At 24.8% G+C, this 17,141-nt stretch overlaps 1 protein-coding gene across 1 annotated transcript; it reads left to right on the forward strand.

Moving 5' to 3' along the window:
* The first annotated feature begins 648 nt into the window (after positions 1-648).
* Positions 649-13,904, forward strand: LOC145829575 (uncharacterized). Its single transcript, XM_082937415.1, has 10 exons — positions 649-789; positions 1,228-1,370; positions 4,344-4,446; positions 6,747-6,889; positions 7,253-7,427; positions 7,749-7,817; positions 8,108-8,290; positions 9,409-9,524; positions 12,016-12,140; positions 13,344-13,904. Exons 1-10 carry the CDS (start codon positions 693-695, stop codon positions 13,423-13,425), a joined length of 1,236 nt encoding a protein of 411 aa, XP_082793541.1. The 5' UTR covers positions 649-692; the 3' UTR covers positions 13,426-13,904.
* Positions 13,905-17,141: the final 3,237 nt, after the last annotated feature.

A 17,141-nucleotide genomic window follows, 5' to 3' on the forward strand; every position in this document is an offset into this window, starting at 1 on the left:
GAGTTAAAGGTGTACTTAAGATTAATCAAAAATGTTTTCGTTTTCCAAGTAAAACGTGACTGTACATGTATAATGTGTATATAAATATCACATAAAGTTCATATAAAATCAATGTAAAATGATTTCTTTAAAAGCTTAAGAATTTTTTTAGTACAAAATTTGTCGCAAACGCAATATTTAATACGTATTACAAACAACCATATGTTTTTATTAACTCTTGCACATTTAAACAGTAAACCATTAAAACAAAATGCATAAAATGTGTTTTATTAGCGTGTATTTCAATTTATCAATTGAAACATTTTCCATATACTCTATAGTAGTAAAATAAAAATTTTGTGGATTTATACTAATAAAAAACATTTTTCAAAACATAAACAGTAGTATGAATGAACTCAAAGAACTTTGTATAATAAAAAACATAATGTAAAAACAAATTTAAAAACACGAATTGCTATAGTTGATAGATTAAAATTAACGATACTTTATTGTTTTTATATAAACGATCTATGTTTTGTAGACGTTTAAGTCGTTAAAGATTATTTTAATGGATATGTTTATGTATAAATTTTTAAAATCTAAAAGCGAAAGTTTTTAAAGCTCGTTTACTGTATATGAAATATGTCTTAGACATATTACGACAAATAATTTACTTTCATCTTTCTTTACCAGTTTAGTGGTTTTAATATAAAATGAAATTGAAACTTTTGCTTCTACTCTTGGTAGCTACTCTAGTTTCTGCTAATCTTCCAAAAAGCCACAAGCCTAATTGCAGAAGAAATTTACCAAGTTAGTTGAAATACTCTGATTTTAAATCTATTGGTTATAAATATTACGCTTTGTTCTAAAAATATTGATTCCCCTGTTTCATGATTTATTAAAAATTTTAATGTAACCGATATCATATAAGTTTTATACAGACAAAATGTTCTAAAGCAAGGGTCGCTGATTTCTATAAGTAACGGCAAACTTTCCTAAATAACTGTTTTGTTTTTTTTTAAGTAAATTTAAGTGCTGTGGAAATGTATCAAAATCAAAATTTTTAACCAAAATTATTTTTATATAATACGTAGTAGTTGTGTTTTTTTTAAACAAAAATGTACATCGCGTGTAGACCGTGGACCGTAGTTTTTAAATAAAACTAGAATAACGTTTCACTATAGCTAAAGTTGGCTGAAAAATGCTCTTTTGCTACGTAACATCAACTTTTAAAACTAATTACAACAGAAAAATGCGGAAATGGGTCGATGGACATAATATTTTTTGTCGACGGTTCCAACAGCTTGCAGAGAGAAAGTTTCAACCTTGGTAAAGAAGTCGTCGTCAACTTTATTGAGGAACACGGAGTTGAGAATTACAGATACTCTGTGGTAAGTTTCTGTAATAAACATTTACTAGGTAAAAATTGACATGATAGTTATAAAATACTTAATGTATGCGGATAACTACTGATATGATATTTAATAATTGTTTAAACCTCAGAAAAGTCGTATTTTTAATGTATATGTATTTTTATCACTTTAATTGGTGTTTCGAGACCCGATGTGAAAAAAAATTGAGCAGTTTTCTATTTGTAAAATGAGTAAATATATTTTAGTTTACAGAAGCGTTAACAAGTTTAGTTTGTTTTATTAATGAGCCACTTATAAAAGTATAATGTATTTCTATTATACAAAAAAAAACCTCAGATAGTATTAATGGAAAGACTTTCCAACAACTGAATTAGTTCAACTTTACCCAACAGTTTTTTATATGCTTTATTAGGAAATTTAACAAAAAAAAAAACTTTTAAACATTTAAAACGTTTAAACGCTTTAATCAAGTTATAGCCTTACACTTGACTGATAATGTGGTTATTTACAGTACAAACCTAAACTTGCTAAGTATGTTTGAAATTTCAAGCAATTTAATTTCACCTCTGTTTTGGTGTTTATCATATAAACACACTTAACAAGTGCTTATATAAAAGTGTTTATGTGGATGAAAAAAAATCGGTTAATTTTTAATAACCTTAAAGCTAATTTAAACAATCGCGTTTAAAAAATTGTGTTCTTTTAAATACTAAACTGTAGTTGTAATTCATAATAACATTAACATATTTCCTGCTTTTGATTTATTATTTGGTCATAAACCTACTACTAGTTTACTCTAACTAATTTTATTAATTTTAATAATTTAGTCTAAAAAATGTTTGCCTTTTAAGAGAACATGTATAGTTAAAAAAAGAACATCACATGATAAGAAAACCACATGATAAGATTTAAGATACTACTAAAATATATTATCAAAGTTCATAAAACATGAAACTTTAAACCTTAATTGAGAGTCCGTTTTGTTCAATCGAACTTTTTAAATTATTTTAAAACATTTTCGTTGAATTTTTGTGGATTTAATAAACAATTTAAACTTAATTTTTTAAGTAATCAAAATTAATAGTGTTTTTGTTATTATACACGCGTGAATAATTCCTTTACATCACAATAGAATAATCGAATTATTAATTTAATTGTAAATAATCGTGTTGAAAAAATATTGTAATGGATATGATTTGTGATGAACAAATCGTTTCAAATATTTTATTAAAGCTTATACGTGTACTTTGTTTCATGACGTCTTGTGCGTGATAACTAACTTACAACTTATAAATAAGATTAAAAACTACTCGGTTAACTAATTTACATCTTATCCTAAATTTAAAAACACAAGAAGTTCGATTATTGTGTTAGCCGTGTGTTTTCAAAAACCTACACTCTTTAAGAAACACTATTTTTATTTATTTAAAAATTAAACTTCTAATCATATACCTTTAGCCGTAATCCTTACATCTTCCGTTATTTAAATCTTTCAAATGCTTTCAATCATTGCATCCTTAATCTTATTGAAAACGATTTTAGCACAAACACAGTGGTTTAAGTTGTATAACGTTAAAATTTCTAGCAGTCATTCAAAGTCTAATTAAATAACCAAATTCTGTAGATAGGTCAAAATACGCGGTTTAAGATGGTATTTGAAATGTGAATAGTTTGAATTGCGAACTTTGGTTGACTAACGTTTAACCCAGTTTTGTATGTGTGTCAAAGATGTTATTTACCATCACATGAGGCTCTCAATTTCAAAATATTTTAAATTTTTAAATTTCAAGCGATTTTGTTTACTTAGTAAATTTTCTAAAAGTTTGTGTTTTTAATTCAGTAATGAACATGCTACTTTGTAGGTTAAAGGATGATAGTTTGAAATATATTGTTTTTAACAAGCACACAAACTTAGATTTCAAAAAAAAAATATTTATACTTGAGTGTAACAATAGATTTCAAATATTAAACAAAAGGGTTTTTTTTCTAATTTTAATCATTTCTACGACTTACGTAACTAAGTCAATTGTCAAGTTGCACAATGCTAATACGATACAACTTGTGGTTGCTTTAAAGTAACTTTGTATTCTTCTAAAGATTTAACTAATTTAAAAAAATATTGTCTTTTTTATTTCATTTACAAAATTCTTGTATTGTCGTTTGAAAAGATGGACTAAGCCTTAAAAACTTAAACATAATTGAAATACGTAAGGTTAATTAAAGATTTTTAAACCAAATTAAAGTTAAAAAAAATGTATATTTTAACTAACTGTTTTTTTTTTGTAACTAAATTATAATCTACAAACTGTATTTCAACCATCTATATGCTGCAATGCAAGCTGCAGTAGTACTGCTCAAATTCGGTTGGCTAGAATTTGATTTTGTTTTGCTTTTCAAGTTTAGATTTTTTTTAAGTTATTTTATTAAATAATTTAATATGTTTACATGTTTTGGTAAGGTGGGTAAGAATAAAAGTTTAGATTTAATACCCTAGGTTAATCAAATAGGTTAGGAATATGGTTTTAAATAACAGTATTAAGTATTATTAATATTGCAAAAATTAAGTGTTGAAATTTTTTCTTAAACAGTACTAATACCGCCGATCCAACTTCAAAACAATTTCTGTTTAGGTTTTTAAACTTTAAGACTTCATATAAAACTTTGAAAACTTACAGTTAATTATCATATTTTGCTTATAATTGCGTAACACTTAAGTGATCTAAAACAAAAAGTAAAAAAAAATATTTATTTGGCTAATTATTTAAGTTAATGGCTTATAATTTAAGTTGTTTAAACTAAAGAAATTTCAAATATTTTTTAAATAACTTGCACTAGTTTGGTTTTTGTCAAAAAAGTATTTTTATAACTTATCTAAAGTTTACCTTCAGTATTTTTATACTTATTTAAAGTAATGATTTGTATGGAAATTTGTTTGTAAAGTTAACTTAAAGTTTTTATTATCAGTATGCCAAATTGAAAATACTTTAACAGTTGCAAATATCAAGCAATGTAACAGAGGAAATTTCTCTTGGTCAATATTCAACATCTCAACAATATATAGACGCAATAAATAATATCAGATTTTACCAAGGAGGTTAGATTTGTTTAAAAAACATTTTGCATATAAAAATTTGTATAAAAAATGTAATAACATCTACTAAACAAAATTTTTTTAGCAAGATAATCAAGTTATTAAACTTTCTAGTAAAATGTATATGCTTTATTTGTAACTTTATAACTAAAAAACGCTCCAATACTAAAAAAAACATAATTCATTTTTAATTGATTAAACATTCATCAACAAATATTACACCTGTCAATTTAATAAATCATTCAAAAGACATAATACATGCGTATACTTATCCAGTATGAAAATAATTTGCCAATAAAATTATATTTAAGCTATAGCATGAAGATTAATTACAAAACCAGAGGTATTTACTTTGTTGGTATTAGTCGGCGATTTATAAATTCCACAATAATTACATAAATTTTAATCCCATATACAAAACGTTTTATATTAGGTTAGACAAATTAAATCGTGTTAAATTCAAACTCTTGGTCGATGTTAGCCGCTTGTTCCTTTGCCGAAAATGAATGTAAAAAAAATGATTAAGTTTTCCAGCATTTTAAAACTAGCTACCATGGAAAAATTGAAATCAATAAAGCGTTAAAATTTCGCGCGATAAACTTTACGCGTATAAAATATTTTAAGAGATTATTTGATATTTATGCATACTTGTAAAACCATGCACTTTTAATATACTGCTAAAAAACTTGAGTTATAAGTAGGCTATCAAGTTTGCATGTTTGATCCAAAAACTTGGGTTTTATAAATACTATACAAACTATTTAAAAATAGATGCTAAAAGTTATACTTTTACGATATATAAAGATAGAAAAACTTAACACCAATTCTAACTAGCAAAACTTTACAAAATTAAAACTCTAAGATTTAAAGAAAAATAGTTGTTTGAGTATAAAAGTAGTACATATTAAGTTATTAGGTCAGTAAAAAAGCTGTACTATTCAAAACGTATAAAACTGTTTGATAAAAAGCTGTTCCAATTTCAAAAGTTTTTAGTAAATATAATAATTTTTCTAATACAACTAAACATTTGAACAAGTTATTTTTTAAACGAAACTTTATAAATAGCTTTATAAGGTTTTAAATTTATTACGCAAATTTATAAATATTATATTTTTCTTAAAACAAACAAAGATTGCGTCACAAAACCTTACTAAAGCGTATTAGCTATCATACACAAATTTAAAGAAAATAAATATATTGGTTTGTAAAAAGGTTTAACTAATCATCAAAGAAATCTTGTATTAATAATCACTTCTGATTTTACACAAGTAATGTTTAAAATTAATAGTAAATACACACTGTTTATACTGTTAGTTTAAACAAACACTTGGATGTATAATGATAGTATTAATATCCTTGTATAGAAAATGTATAGTTTAAAACAACGATTATTAGTAGAGTTAAGTGTAAAATTTACGCTGCTTCAAAATTATACGATGACGTATAAGTGTTTTTTAAGAGTTTTTTAGAGTACAGAAATGTTTTAAATAAAATCTAAAACACAACTAATGATTTTGTAAAGAAGTATTTATAATTCTAGTATTGTTATTCTTCTGACTAATTTTCATTACAAAGAAATGATTATGCGAGTTTTCAACAGACGTTAAATGACAAATAGTCGCGACGAAAAAATAAAGTTTAACTTAGTTTGACTGATGTAATACGTAAGAAAAAAATGACTTAAATTTCTTTTAATAAAACATTATAAACTCGAACTTATTTTTTACGTAAAGTAAAGATCCAACAAAGGGATTATTTTGTAGATAAACTCAAAATAAAGACAATGAAAGTCCTTTACAGAATAACTAAACGACCATAAGGAATTTTTAAATTAAAAAAATTGGTAGTTTTACACAGTTAAAGTATAGTAAAAAGGTTGTTTTATATGGTTTAGATTAACATTACAAAAAGGATTAACCTATAACACATAGAAAGTTATATATACAACAATAAACAAAGTCATAAGTTAAAGTTTGAAATGGTTGTTTTTTCAATCATGATAAACAGTTTTGCATATATATTTTATATTAGATAACCCATGTTTTGAAATATTTGTTGTATGTAAAGTCTGCATGACTTTATTGTAATAACATTTGTGGTTTTGTTCTTAAATTATGTTATAAATACTTTAAATATAATCAAAAAACCTTAAGCGTATTTTCAATAAGTACTATTCTAAGCCATCTTTGAATATTAATGTGCTAAAATTAAAATACCTGTAAACAAAATAAAATAAAAAAATAGAGCTTCAAAACATAAAAACAAATCTAAAAGCAAAAGTTACAATTATTACGTCACAACAGGAACTATGACGTCAGAGGCAATCAGGTACATGGTCGAGCACACTCTTCAAAACATACCTGTTTATAACACAAAAGCAATTGTGATTACTGATGGTGCCGCTCAAGATGTTGAAAATTTGAAAACAACCTCAGATCTTGCTAAGGTTTGTGATGTTTATAATAAAATACTAAGCTTTCGTGTTAAAAAAATTAAATTTAAGTTTCTAGTGCTCATTACTTCAGAAATAGAGAACAGTTACTTAAAATATAATTACTTATTATATATATATATATATATATCAAAACTAATAATTTACAATATGGTTTCTGATAGTTAGTTACAAAAAATTAATACAAACAAGTTAGTAATTCGTAAAAACTTAGCACTTGTTTTATTAAGTGTAACAATTGTTTTTACTAATTTTTATATATTAAAAGCATATTTTAAAACTTAAAGCACCATTTAATTACAGTGTTTGAATTATAAGTACGAATTACAAAAATGACCGAAAACCTTTACAATTTAGAGCATGGGAGTAGAGATGTTTGCTATAGGAGTTGAAATACCAACAGATATCAAGAAGCAATGCTGGGAGGAGTTGATGACCATCGCTTCGAAACCGAAGAGAGATCACGCGTTCCTCGTGAAAGACTACTTTCACCTCGAGAACAAAAACAAGCTGTGGGACAACGTTCAATGCTGTTGGTGCTTTGTATGATAATTATGTAAAATACTTAAGTAAGAGTAGTTTAATTTAAAATACTTACCAAAAGAATGTACCTTTAATAACTTTTTCGAATATTTTTCAAATATTTTTGATAACCACTCAATTGTTTTATTTTATTGCTGTTTGTGCTTTGTTGTGTTATTATTGTTAAATATCTAGTACAATAAGAGCAGTAGTGTTTTATTGAAACAAAACATGTTAGCCAATAATTTTTAACTTTAATAATTTTGTTTTATACTGTTTAACAATTTTGACAACTACTTAATTGTTTTTTTTACATTAATATTCTTAACAGACAGTCCATGTACTTGCAATGAAGGATATGCTATGACTCAGGACAATTCTAACTGCGTTTTAATGCAAAGTAAGAACGTTTTTTTTTCTTTTTACTTGTAAATATTTTAAACTTTTTCTATAACTCGATTAAATCGTATTAGTTAGTGAACCTACTTGGCCTCAAATTTTTACTTTTTAGATAAATCTCACATAAAACGTAAATAAGAAATGTTTTTTTGATGATTTTTCGAAATTTTTAAATGCTAGTAAAGTTAATAGAGTTATGAATTTTAAATCAGTCAATAAGTTTTGTCATTTTAAATACAAAATAAAAAGTTTTATTTACTGATAGTTAAACAACAAACTATAAATTTACAGACCAACTAGTTCCGACGATAGTCGATTTCCAAGTCGGAGCCTCAACCGGAGCCACAACCGTGTCCGCAGATTGGAAGCTGAAGGGAGTATCCGAGCATTACGAGAGAATTGACTACTATGACGTCACAGTCATCAAAAATGAAGATGGAGAACAAAACGTTGTCTACAGTCAACAGACACAAAGTAAATTTTTTTCTAAGTATATCTAAGTAGAAAAAAAATTTAAACCATTTAGTTACTTAAGAGAGTGAAAAGTTAAAACTTACAAGAAAACAAGCTAAATGTTAATTTTCAGTTGTGTTTATATAAAAAAAGCTTGTACTAAAACGTTGTTAAGCTGGGACGCTTTTGATATTAAAAGCTAAAGTTTATAATTTGGAATTCAGTTTAGAAAAATATTTTAACCAAGAATGTGAAAATCAAATTTTAATAATTTTCGTTATATATTCTTAATAGCTAAAAACCACAACAGCCTGAAAAAGCTAACAAGCTTTTAAATATGAATTTTATTCAAATGAAGTTGACTAATTGCCGCAATGCAGCGTTATTTTTATATTGAGCTAGCTGCTAATACAAAAGAGATATTTTACTCAATTGTATTCAGCAGTCAATGGTTCTAAAATGTTTAATCCGTTTTGTTTGCATTGTGATGAAACAAGTGTGTCTGTTCTATTTCTTTGTTATTGAATGGATTAAAATTATAGCTAATCGATCATAACTTAAGTAGTGGCGAATTTAAATTTTGTAAATATATAAGTAGTTTTTCAAAAATTTAATTTAAAACTCATTTAGGTTTGTTTAGATAATACTTGCGTCATTAGAACTTGTGTATTGTAAAGCAATTCAAAATAATAATGAATTCACTTTCATTGACAATGAAACATTAATTGTTAATAAATTTTTTGTAATATTTAAAATCAACAACTGCTATAAAATATGTAGTTACGTTAAGAAAACATTTTGAAATTAGAATTTGATACGTATTTTTTAAAATTATCTTGAAAACAAGTTATTAAAACTTTGGACAAATGTTTTGATTTGTATAGATGTAAGAGAAAGTGTTTATAAAACGTTTAATCACATCCACTAGATTTTCTAAGCTTTTTATAATTTGTTTGTTAATGTTTTCTTTTTCAATTAAATTATATTTTGCAGAAACATGGTTTGTTTATATATTATCAGTACTTAATCGTCACTTAAACACGAAAAGTACAATGAAACTACTTTCAAACTGAAATTATATTGAAATTTGTTAGCAATTTTTAATGATTCTTTTAAAAGCTAAATTATATTTAAAACAGACACTCATTTCGAGACGGACTTGCCACTTAACGACGATTGCAGTTATTTGGTGGAAGTAGTGGGTACGACTGTGAAGGGCAGCAAAACAAACGTTGTTTCAAAACTGATTGAACTCGTAAGTTTGTTGTTTGTAAAAAAAAAAATGTGCTACTTAAACTAATTAACTAGAAAAAGTTTATTTTTGTAATTAAGAGTTAAAAACTTTATACAAATTCAATCTTTTTTGAAGATAACTATATAGATAACTGTTTTAACACTACTCTATATGTATATTAAGTCTTTGAACTAGGAAAGTAAGTAACTAATAAATTAAAACAAGTTAAATATTATAACTAAGAGTTAAACAATTTAAACAAATTTAGTCTTTTTTGAATATAATAATATAGATAACTGTTTTAACACATCTGTATATTGAATTTTTGAACTAGGTAAATTAATAAACACTGATGAAAAGCAAAGTTTACAGTTCTACTTGATATTAAAGCTTGCGATTTAATTATCAACTTTCAATGTTGTATGTTACAGTAAATTAGGATTAAATAAAATATTGTTTTGTTTGATAAGAAAACGATTTGAATTTTTATAACATTTCTCGAACTCGACAAAGTGCAAAACAAATTTAAAAAAATGTTTGAGTAACTTGTTTTAAGAAAGCATCAATACAATCAACGTGCTAAAAATACATTTTCGAGTAAAACAAAGATATTTTATGTCTCAAAAAACTTAGTACAAAAATATTATAAAGTTTATTATATATATATATTTATCAATTATACAAGAAAAAAACAAGTGCGTTTCCGTTTAAGCATTTTAATTTATTCAAAAAAAATAGTGCCGTGGAGATATCTCACTTATTTTATATTGATAATTACAGTGCTAATTGTAGAAAAACATCTGTTATGTCAAAATACCACAAATTCTTTTCATATCAGCTTATCTATAATTGTTATTTTTGGTTTCCTGTACAAATTGCATTGCACTTTATTTTAAGTTGTTTTTATAGTTTTTACAATATTATTTTTTTTCGATAAAACTACAACATTAAAAAAAAAATTTACAGATTAGTTTAAAAGTGTATTATAGTTTTTTATATTTGTTTAAGCGTTAAAAAAGTATAACTTATTTTTTACATATATTAGGTTTTTATCTTTTTTTTTCACATTTAATTGTCGTAATCTTTTTTGATTATTACGTCACATAAAAGCAAGCTATGATGATATTCAAATTTTTTGTAATAAATTAACATAGAGCTTAACTGTTTTAATTTGTTACGAAAATGAAACCTTTAATTACTACGAAAAAAACTAAAACACTCGATTTCTTAAACTACAGCTGTTTTATATAGGTAAGACAGGTCTTATCTGTCTTACTTGACTTTAATAGTTGTCAAAGTTTTTATTGTTCATCATATGTGCAAAAAACCTAAAAAGCTTAAAGTTATATTGTTTTAAGGTCACAGATAAACATCAAAAGACTTGCTTCCCAGAAATCAAATTAAGTTCTAACTAATACTAAAAATTTAAATTTATCTTAAGAGATATAGAAAAGGGCTAAAAGATTATTAAGTACTTAATGTTTTTCGATACAGATAATATTTTATTAAAAGTTTTTAGTCTAGAACTTTTAGTTTTGGCACAGAATTCCAAAGTATTGTAATACTAGTTTTAAACAAGAATTAAAATAGTTTCTCGGATTAGCTTTGAATTAAAATTTTTCAGTTTAAGTATTTTTTTAAGAGTGTTTAAGTTTCTATACTAAACGAATATCATTTTTTATTCAAATGTAAAACGTATTGTATTGTACAAAAAATGTGTTATTCATATAACTGTGATGTAATATTGTTTTTCTGATGTTTAATATTAAAAGCCTATTAAACTTAAAGCTGTGTTTCTGTATTGAGATGAGAAAAAAACAAAAAAATTAATATTAAAATAAACTTCTACCTTGTTTTAGATAAAGTTTTATTTTTTTACTTTAAGTGCAGAAACTTAGACAAGGTATAAATGCAGTCAAACTATATATGATTTTTTTTATGTTTTTCTCAATTATAAAACAGTACAAACTATAAGTAGATAAATTGTTTTGTTTCTAAAACACTTCTTAGAGCTATTTTCATCACAAAATGACTTTTTTAATTTAAGAGGTCAAACGTTACACCCACTTCTGAGAAACAGTTAACCTTTACCTTGCATGCATCATTAAAGTTTCTTTTCAAAAATTTGTTATATAAGGCTAAGTAAAAAAAGTTTCAAGCTACTGTAATTAAATAATTTTGCTGATAAAAATATTTTTACTAATTAACTCAAACTGTTCAAGTTATTCCGAAATATTTTATGTAAAAATCAAATGTTTTTTGATAAATCCGTTCTAAAAACAAACTTTTGTACTCCTCTTTTAGCAGTTCCTTGTATAAGTTTAAATGGAAAAACTCTAAGGAACCAAACTCAAAAATTTTTTTTCTTCAATGCCTGAAATAGACAAATTGAATTATTATTTATTTTAGAACAACAAAAAAAAATCAAATAAGTATTTAGGGTGAAAAAGTTTTTATAAACTAGCTCTTATAGCATACTAAATATTTGAAAGTTTTTAATATTTTTTTGCAGGAAAAAGAACCAAAACCAGATGATATCATTGGCGAGTGCACTTGCGAACAACAAATGATAAATCACAATCAACTTGTACAAAAACTAGATGTTATGGCTACCATGATGCAACAATTACTAAATACGTGAGTTTAAAAAACATTTGCTTATTATAGTTCATTGTTAGTAGCTAACAACTTGTTAAAAATTTGATAAATGATCATACTATATTTAATTTTAACATTTTTATTAAAGCTTAATACAAGTTTGGTTTGTTAAAAACTTCTTTTAACTATTTTTTTTAAGTTACGCTGGTAATTTTTTATTTGTACTTAAAATTAATTATAATTTTAAATAAATTTAAGTTCTGAAACTTTCAACATGCTTTTAATGATTTAAGTTAAAAACTAGCGATAAAAGTATATAATAAATTTATTAAGAATTAAATACATTGCTAATTGAGTACAGTAACCTGCCTAATAAACATGCAATTCCTAGGTACGAACTACCAGTATCGTACGCACTTTTTAGCAGAAAAAAGCTGTGTTCAAAAATCAATACAAAATCTAGATAAATGAAAATAATAAAAGTGCAATTAGCATTTACATACCCAATAATTAAAATATGAATGTAAAAAGCGTATATAAAGCAATATTGATAAAAGTAAAGGACACTAAAATTTACTGTACATACCTAATGATTGAAATTAAAATAAAAAAGCGTATAAAAACGCGATGCTAATATTTTTTTTTTTAAATATACTTAATTTAATAAAAGCATGATGAATCTTCATTTATTTAAAGATATTTATTTATTATTTGTTCTATAGAAACTGTAGAGTTACAATAAAATACAGGATATATTTAAAAACTTTTGGTGTGTGTTAAAAAGACATGTATTCATTAATAAATACTTAAATACATTAAGTAGCATTACTTTTGATATACTTTCAACAAATGTGTATTGTTTTGGTCATAAAAGTTTTAGTTTTTGGGAATTTCGAAGTCGGTTGTAAACTTCAGTGGCTTTTAACATGCTTGTACTAGACTTATCGTAGGTAATTAGAGACCAAAGTTTCCTAGGTACGCGTTGCCGGCTGGTTACGCACTTTAGCGCTGCGTTCAAAGTGCGTACCTAGTTGGCAGGTTACTGTAAATTATACTAACTAGTGTTAAAACTCATAATGTTTTGTAAGCAAGATAAAACGATAAATTGTAAATTAGTTTAAGCTTTAAGTTATGTAGATTTTTTATTTAAAAAGATTTCATCTTGAAACATTAAAGATTGATAAGCTTTATATAACTAACTTTTTGATGATGGTTAGTTTTTACTATTTTTAACCTCATCAGAGTTGAACATCTTGAAAACAAAATAAACCACTTGGAAAACAAATCTGATGGAATAAGAGGTGATGTAACAATCCGAAGATAAACTTTTGGAATACGAGAAAGACTTATTGTGATGTCACAATGTGAAAAGAAAAGCTTTAAAAGAGAGAAAAAATGTTTTTCAAACTGCTGACTCTTAAACTTTTTTAAACACTTTTAATTAACCAACACAAGTAAAAATGCTGTTTTAGTTTTGCACTTAATTTCGGTACCAATTGGTGTTCATTCTTATACTGTTTATGTTTTTCAGAAAATATTTTTTAAGTGTATTATAATTTTGATTGCCCATAATTTTTCTATTAGCACAATCTTTAAAAAAATGAACTAAATTTACAAATATGGTGAGATTTCGATATTGCTTAATTTAAAATAACTTCCCTAAACTTTTCTTATATAACTTTAATTAATACAAAGAAGCTTTGTAACAAAAATATTGTTGTGTCGACATTAAACTACACAGCATCTGAAGTTTGATCTGCTTAGTTTTATATTATTATTTTATCGAAGTAACTTTATTTTTTATATATTTGGCTTAATCATATATACAAAAAACTTGGTAGAACGTATTTTTATCACACGATACTTTTACAAAAATAAGTTTTTATACAACTAGAAAACAAGTAAGTTGAAAAAAGTGTGTTAAGTTTTCAATAACTATGCACTTACAAATTTTGTAAACTATGCACTTACAAGCAATTTACTTGTTCTTTTTTCGCCCAGCTACTTTTAAGATATTTTATACATTTCATAATTACAAGTATGTGTGTCATGACCTTCAGACATCCATTCATTTTACACTTTATATTACCTTAAAAGATAAAGTTGTAACGTTAAAAAAACGAATTGTAACATTAAGTATTAAAAATTTTTTAACTCGATCAACGAGTTGCTGTCTTCAGTTTAACGTTTATCAATCTTTTATTTTACTACAGGTAAATGCTTTAAAAACTAACTTGTTAAAAAAAATCACAGGCTTTATATCAAAACAAGTAGTTTTGCTAGTCCCCCCAATAGATTAACTGCCGTATTCAGATCGTGACTTTAGTGAAATTAATCATTTTTCCCACTAAAACTTGAACAAACTTCAATTGTTTATATTCTTTCTATTTTTTTTATTCTCCCTTTATTGGGTTTTGCTTTAAAATGTTGAAAACTAATGAAATCAGCTTTCACGTAAAATATGAATCATGAAAAAGTTAATACTACAACCAACTATCAATAAATCATCTTCAAGCACGTGTTACCCACGTGGAGTAAATGCAGCTGTAATTAGTCATTGAAAATAATTGTAAACAACCTTGCTTAGGTAAGAAAATCAGCTACTTTAACCAATGCTTGTATTGAATATTTGAAAACATGATAACTAAGTGTAAGTACGTCTTTGTTTTAAACTAAATATATCAGTTTAAGTTTGTTCCAGATTTGCTGAATTGATAGTTGAAAGACGTATGATTTAAAAAACTAGCAAATCTGCTTCAATGTTCATAAAGTATATGCAGAAAAACCAAAAACTAAAACAAATAAAGCTACTTTTTGGTATTTTTTGTTTGTTGTGGATTTTAAGCCATTTTTTATTCGTAATGAAATAATTTTGTTAAGTTCTCTCTGTTTAAATTCCAATTATTTTAAAAAATAAATAGTTTTAAGTAATATGTTTATATATTTTTTGTTTTTAATCCTAGCTATTTAAATAACGACATTTAAATATCTCAACTAAGTTTCTTTAACTTTAAGAGTTACTAAATATAACAAACAAAAATTGATTTAAAAAACTATTTTTTATCTAAAACACAAAAGAAATTAATGAACACTTAAGTTTTAAGGTGTGTAGTTGTTCTGAAACCGTTGTTGAGTATTGCCTTATATCCTGTGGGGGTAAAAATAGACCGCACTGTATTATTATGTGTGTTTTAAACTGAACTACTCTTTATTAAAGTTTAACACAAATAACTTTGGAAATCAGTATAAGTATTGTTTATTGAACGATAAAAAAAGCGCTCAAAAAGTTTGGTCAAAGGACCTGGTGTACAAAGGAACCTTTCGGTTATCGAGTCGTAAACCACATGCTTATAAAGTTTCTTACGAGCCATTACCTAAGTTTTTTATCATTTAAATATTAAAATCTTTAGTTATAAAACAATCAGTTGAACTAAAAGAAAAGTGTTAAACGAAAAAAAAAAATAGTTCTTATTATTGTTGTGTTTAGTTATAAATAATTAAACAGTTTTAATCACTATCTTTAAATTTAAACTAAACTTTTTTCATTTACAGAGTTGATCCGTTTATGCAGGGTAAAGACTAGTTTTTTTTAAATACAACTTGTATCTTGTATTTTTGTTTTGTATTTTAGTATAGGGTAAGACAATAGTTAAACAATTGTAATGTTTGTGTACTTTGTGATCACTATCTTTAATTCAAGTGATTTAAAGTTCTATCAAAACTTTATTTATTCAAAATAGTTATGTACAGTTTAGCTCTAATAGCCTAAAAAAACATAATTAAGATGTTTAAGTATTAAAATAAATATATATAATTTGAAGTTTATGACACATATTGCGATAAACATTGTTTTTAAATACACATTTAGTTTGTTATAATAGAAATTTGTATAATTTAATTTCATAGGCTAAACGTTATTGAATTAAAATGAATTTTTAATTACGTTTTCAACTAAAGTTGCTAAATCTAAAAATCTTAATGCATATTTTTATTTAAAGAAAATAACATAACTTATATTAATAACGTTAAAACTTAAGTGCTTTATTAGTGTACTTTATTTTGTTACGGCTTATACATAAATTTAAATATAAGTAGTATAATAATATTAAGCACAAAATTAAAAAGAAGTGTTTTATAGTGTATTGCACAAACATTTTTGAAAATTTTTATTCATTAAGTGCTTAATTACAACGTATATATTTTGAAGATTTTTTTTGTTTTAAATATTAAATTTGTTATTTAGTACTTACTGTTTTTTATTTAAAGTAAGCACTATTTCCTTTTTTTGTTTGTTTGCAGTAAGATATATTTATAACTAAGACTATCATTAATTGAAAATTTGCAAACCAATGGGCAAATTTAATGTACAGCTCAAGCGTGTTAAGCTCGCTAATCTTAATTAGCTTTCTTTTTATGTTAATCCAAAGGTTAAGTGATAAAGATTTATGACTTTTATATGTGTCAAACCCGTTTAAACTTTGAAATCAATTTACAAACATAAAATTAAGCACATGTATAATTGCTTTAGTTGGCAATTTCAATAATGATGTTATAGACTTCATATTATGTAGTTAGATGCAAATGATAGTAGCTGAAAAGTGTGAAAGTTTTTGTTGGTTTTGCATATAAAAATTAGTATTAAATGAAGGTATAGTTAAAAGTTTCAAAAGTACGCTTGATTTTTAAAGTAAGTAATTATAGTATTCATAGTAATAGTTTATGTCTTTTTAACATGTATTTGTAAAATTTTAGATAAACATTCAATTAAAAGGTGTTATTTTTGCTTAAAGTTTTAAAACCTTAATATAGTGAAGGGAAATTAAAAAAAAAGCTAGTACATGTTTTGTTAAAATCAATTGTGTTGGCCGTTATATGCCACCTCAAGTATTAACCATAAAATTTAAATTACAAAGCACTTTTTATGCTAATAAACTAGGTTGTACTTTGATTTCTTTTTTGAAGTTAACTATAAAAATATAAATTAACACCGTAGTTTTAAAGAAAAATTGTTTTTAGTAAATGCTTAAAACTAATTTGAAA

This window comes from Thalia democratica, chromosome 2, assembly GCF_965202585.1.
Source record: "Thalia democratica chromosome 2, ktThaDemo2.hap1.1, whole genome shotgun sequence".
Lineage (NCBI taxonomy): Eukaryota > Metazoa > Chordata > Thaliacea > Salpida > Salpidae > Thalia > Thalia democratica.

Coding starts and splice junctions, on each gene's coding strand:
- LOC145829575 (XM_082937415.1), top strand. CDS start 693: ATGAAATTGAAACTTTTGCTTCTACTCTTGGTAGCTACTCTAGTTTCT. Junction 8,291..9,408: donor CTACAGTCAACAGACACAAA/GTAAATTTTTTT, acceptor TATTTAAAACAG/ACACTCATTTCGAGACGGAC. Junction 9,525..12,015: donor TTTCAAAACTGATTGAACTC/GTAAGTTTGTTG, acceptor ATTTTTTTGCAG/GAAAAAGAACCAAAACCAGA.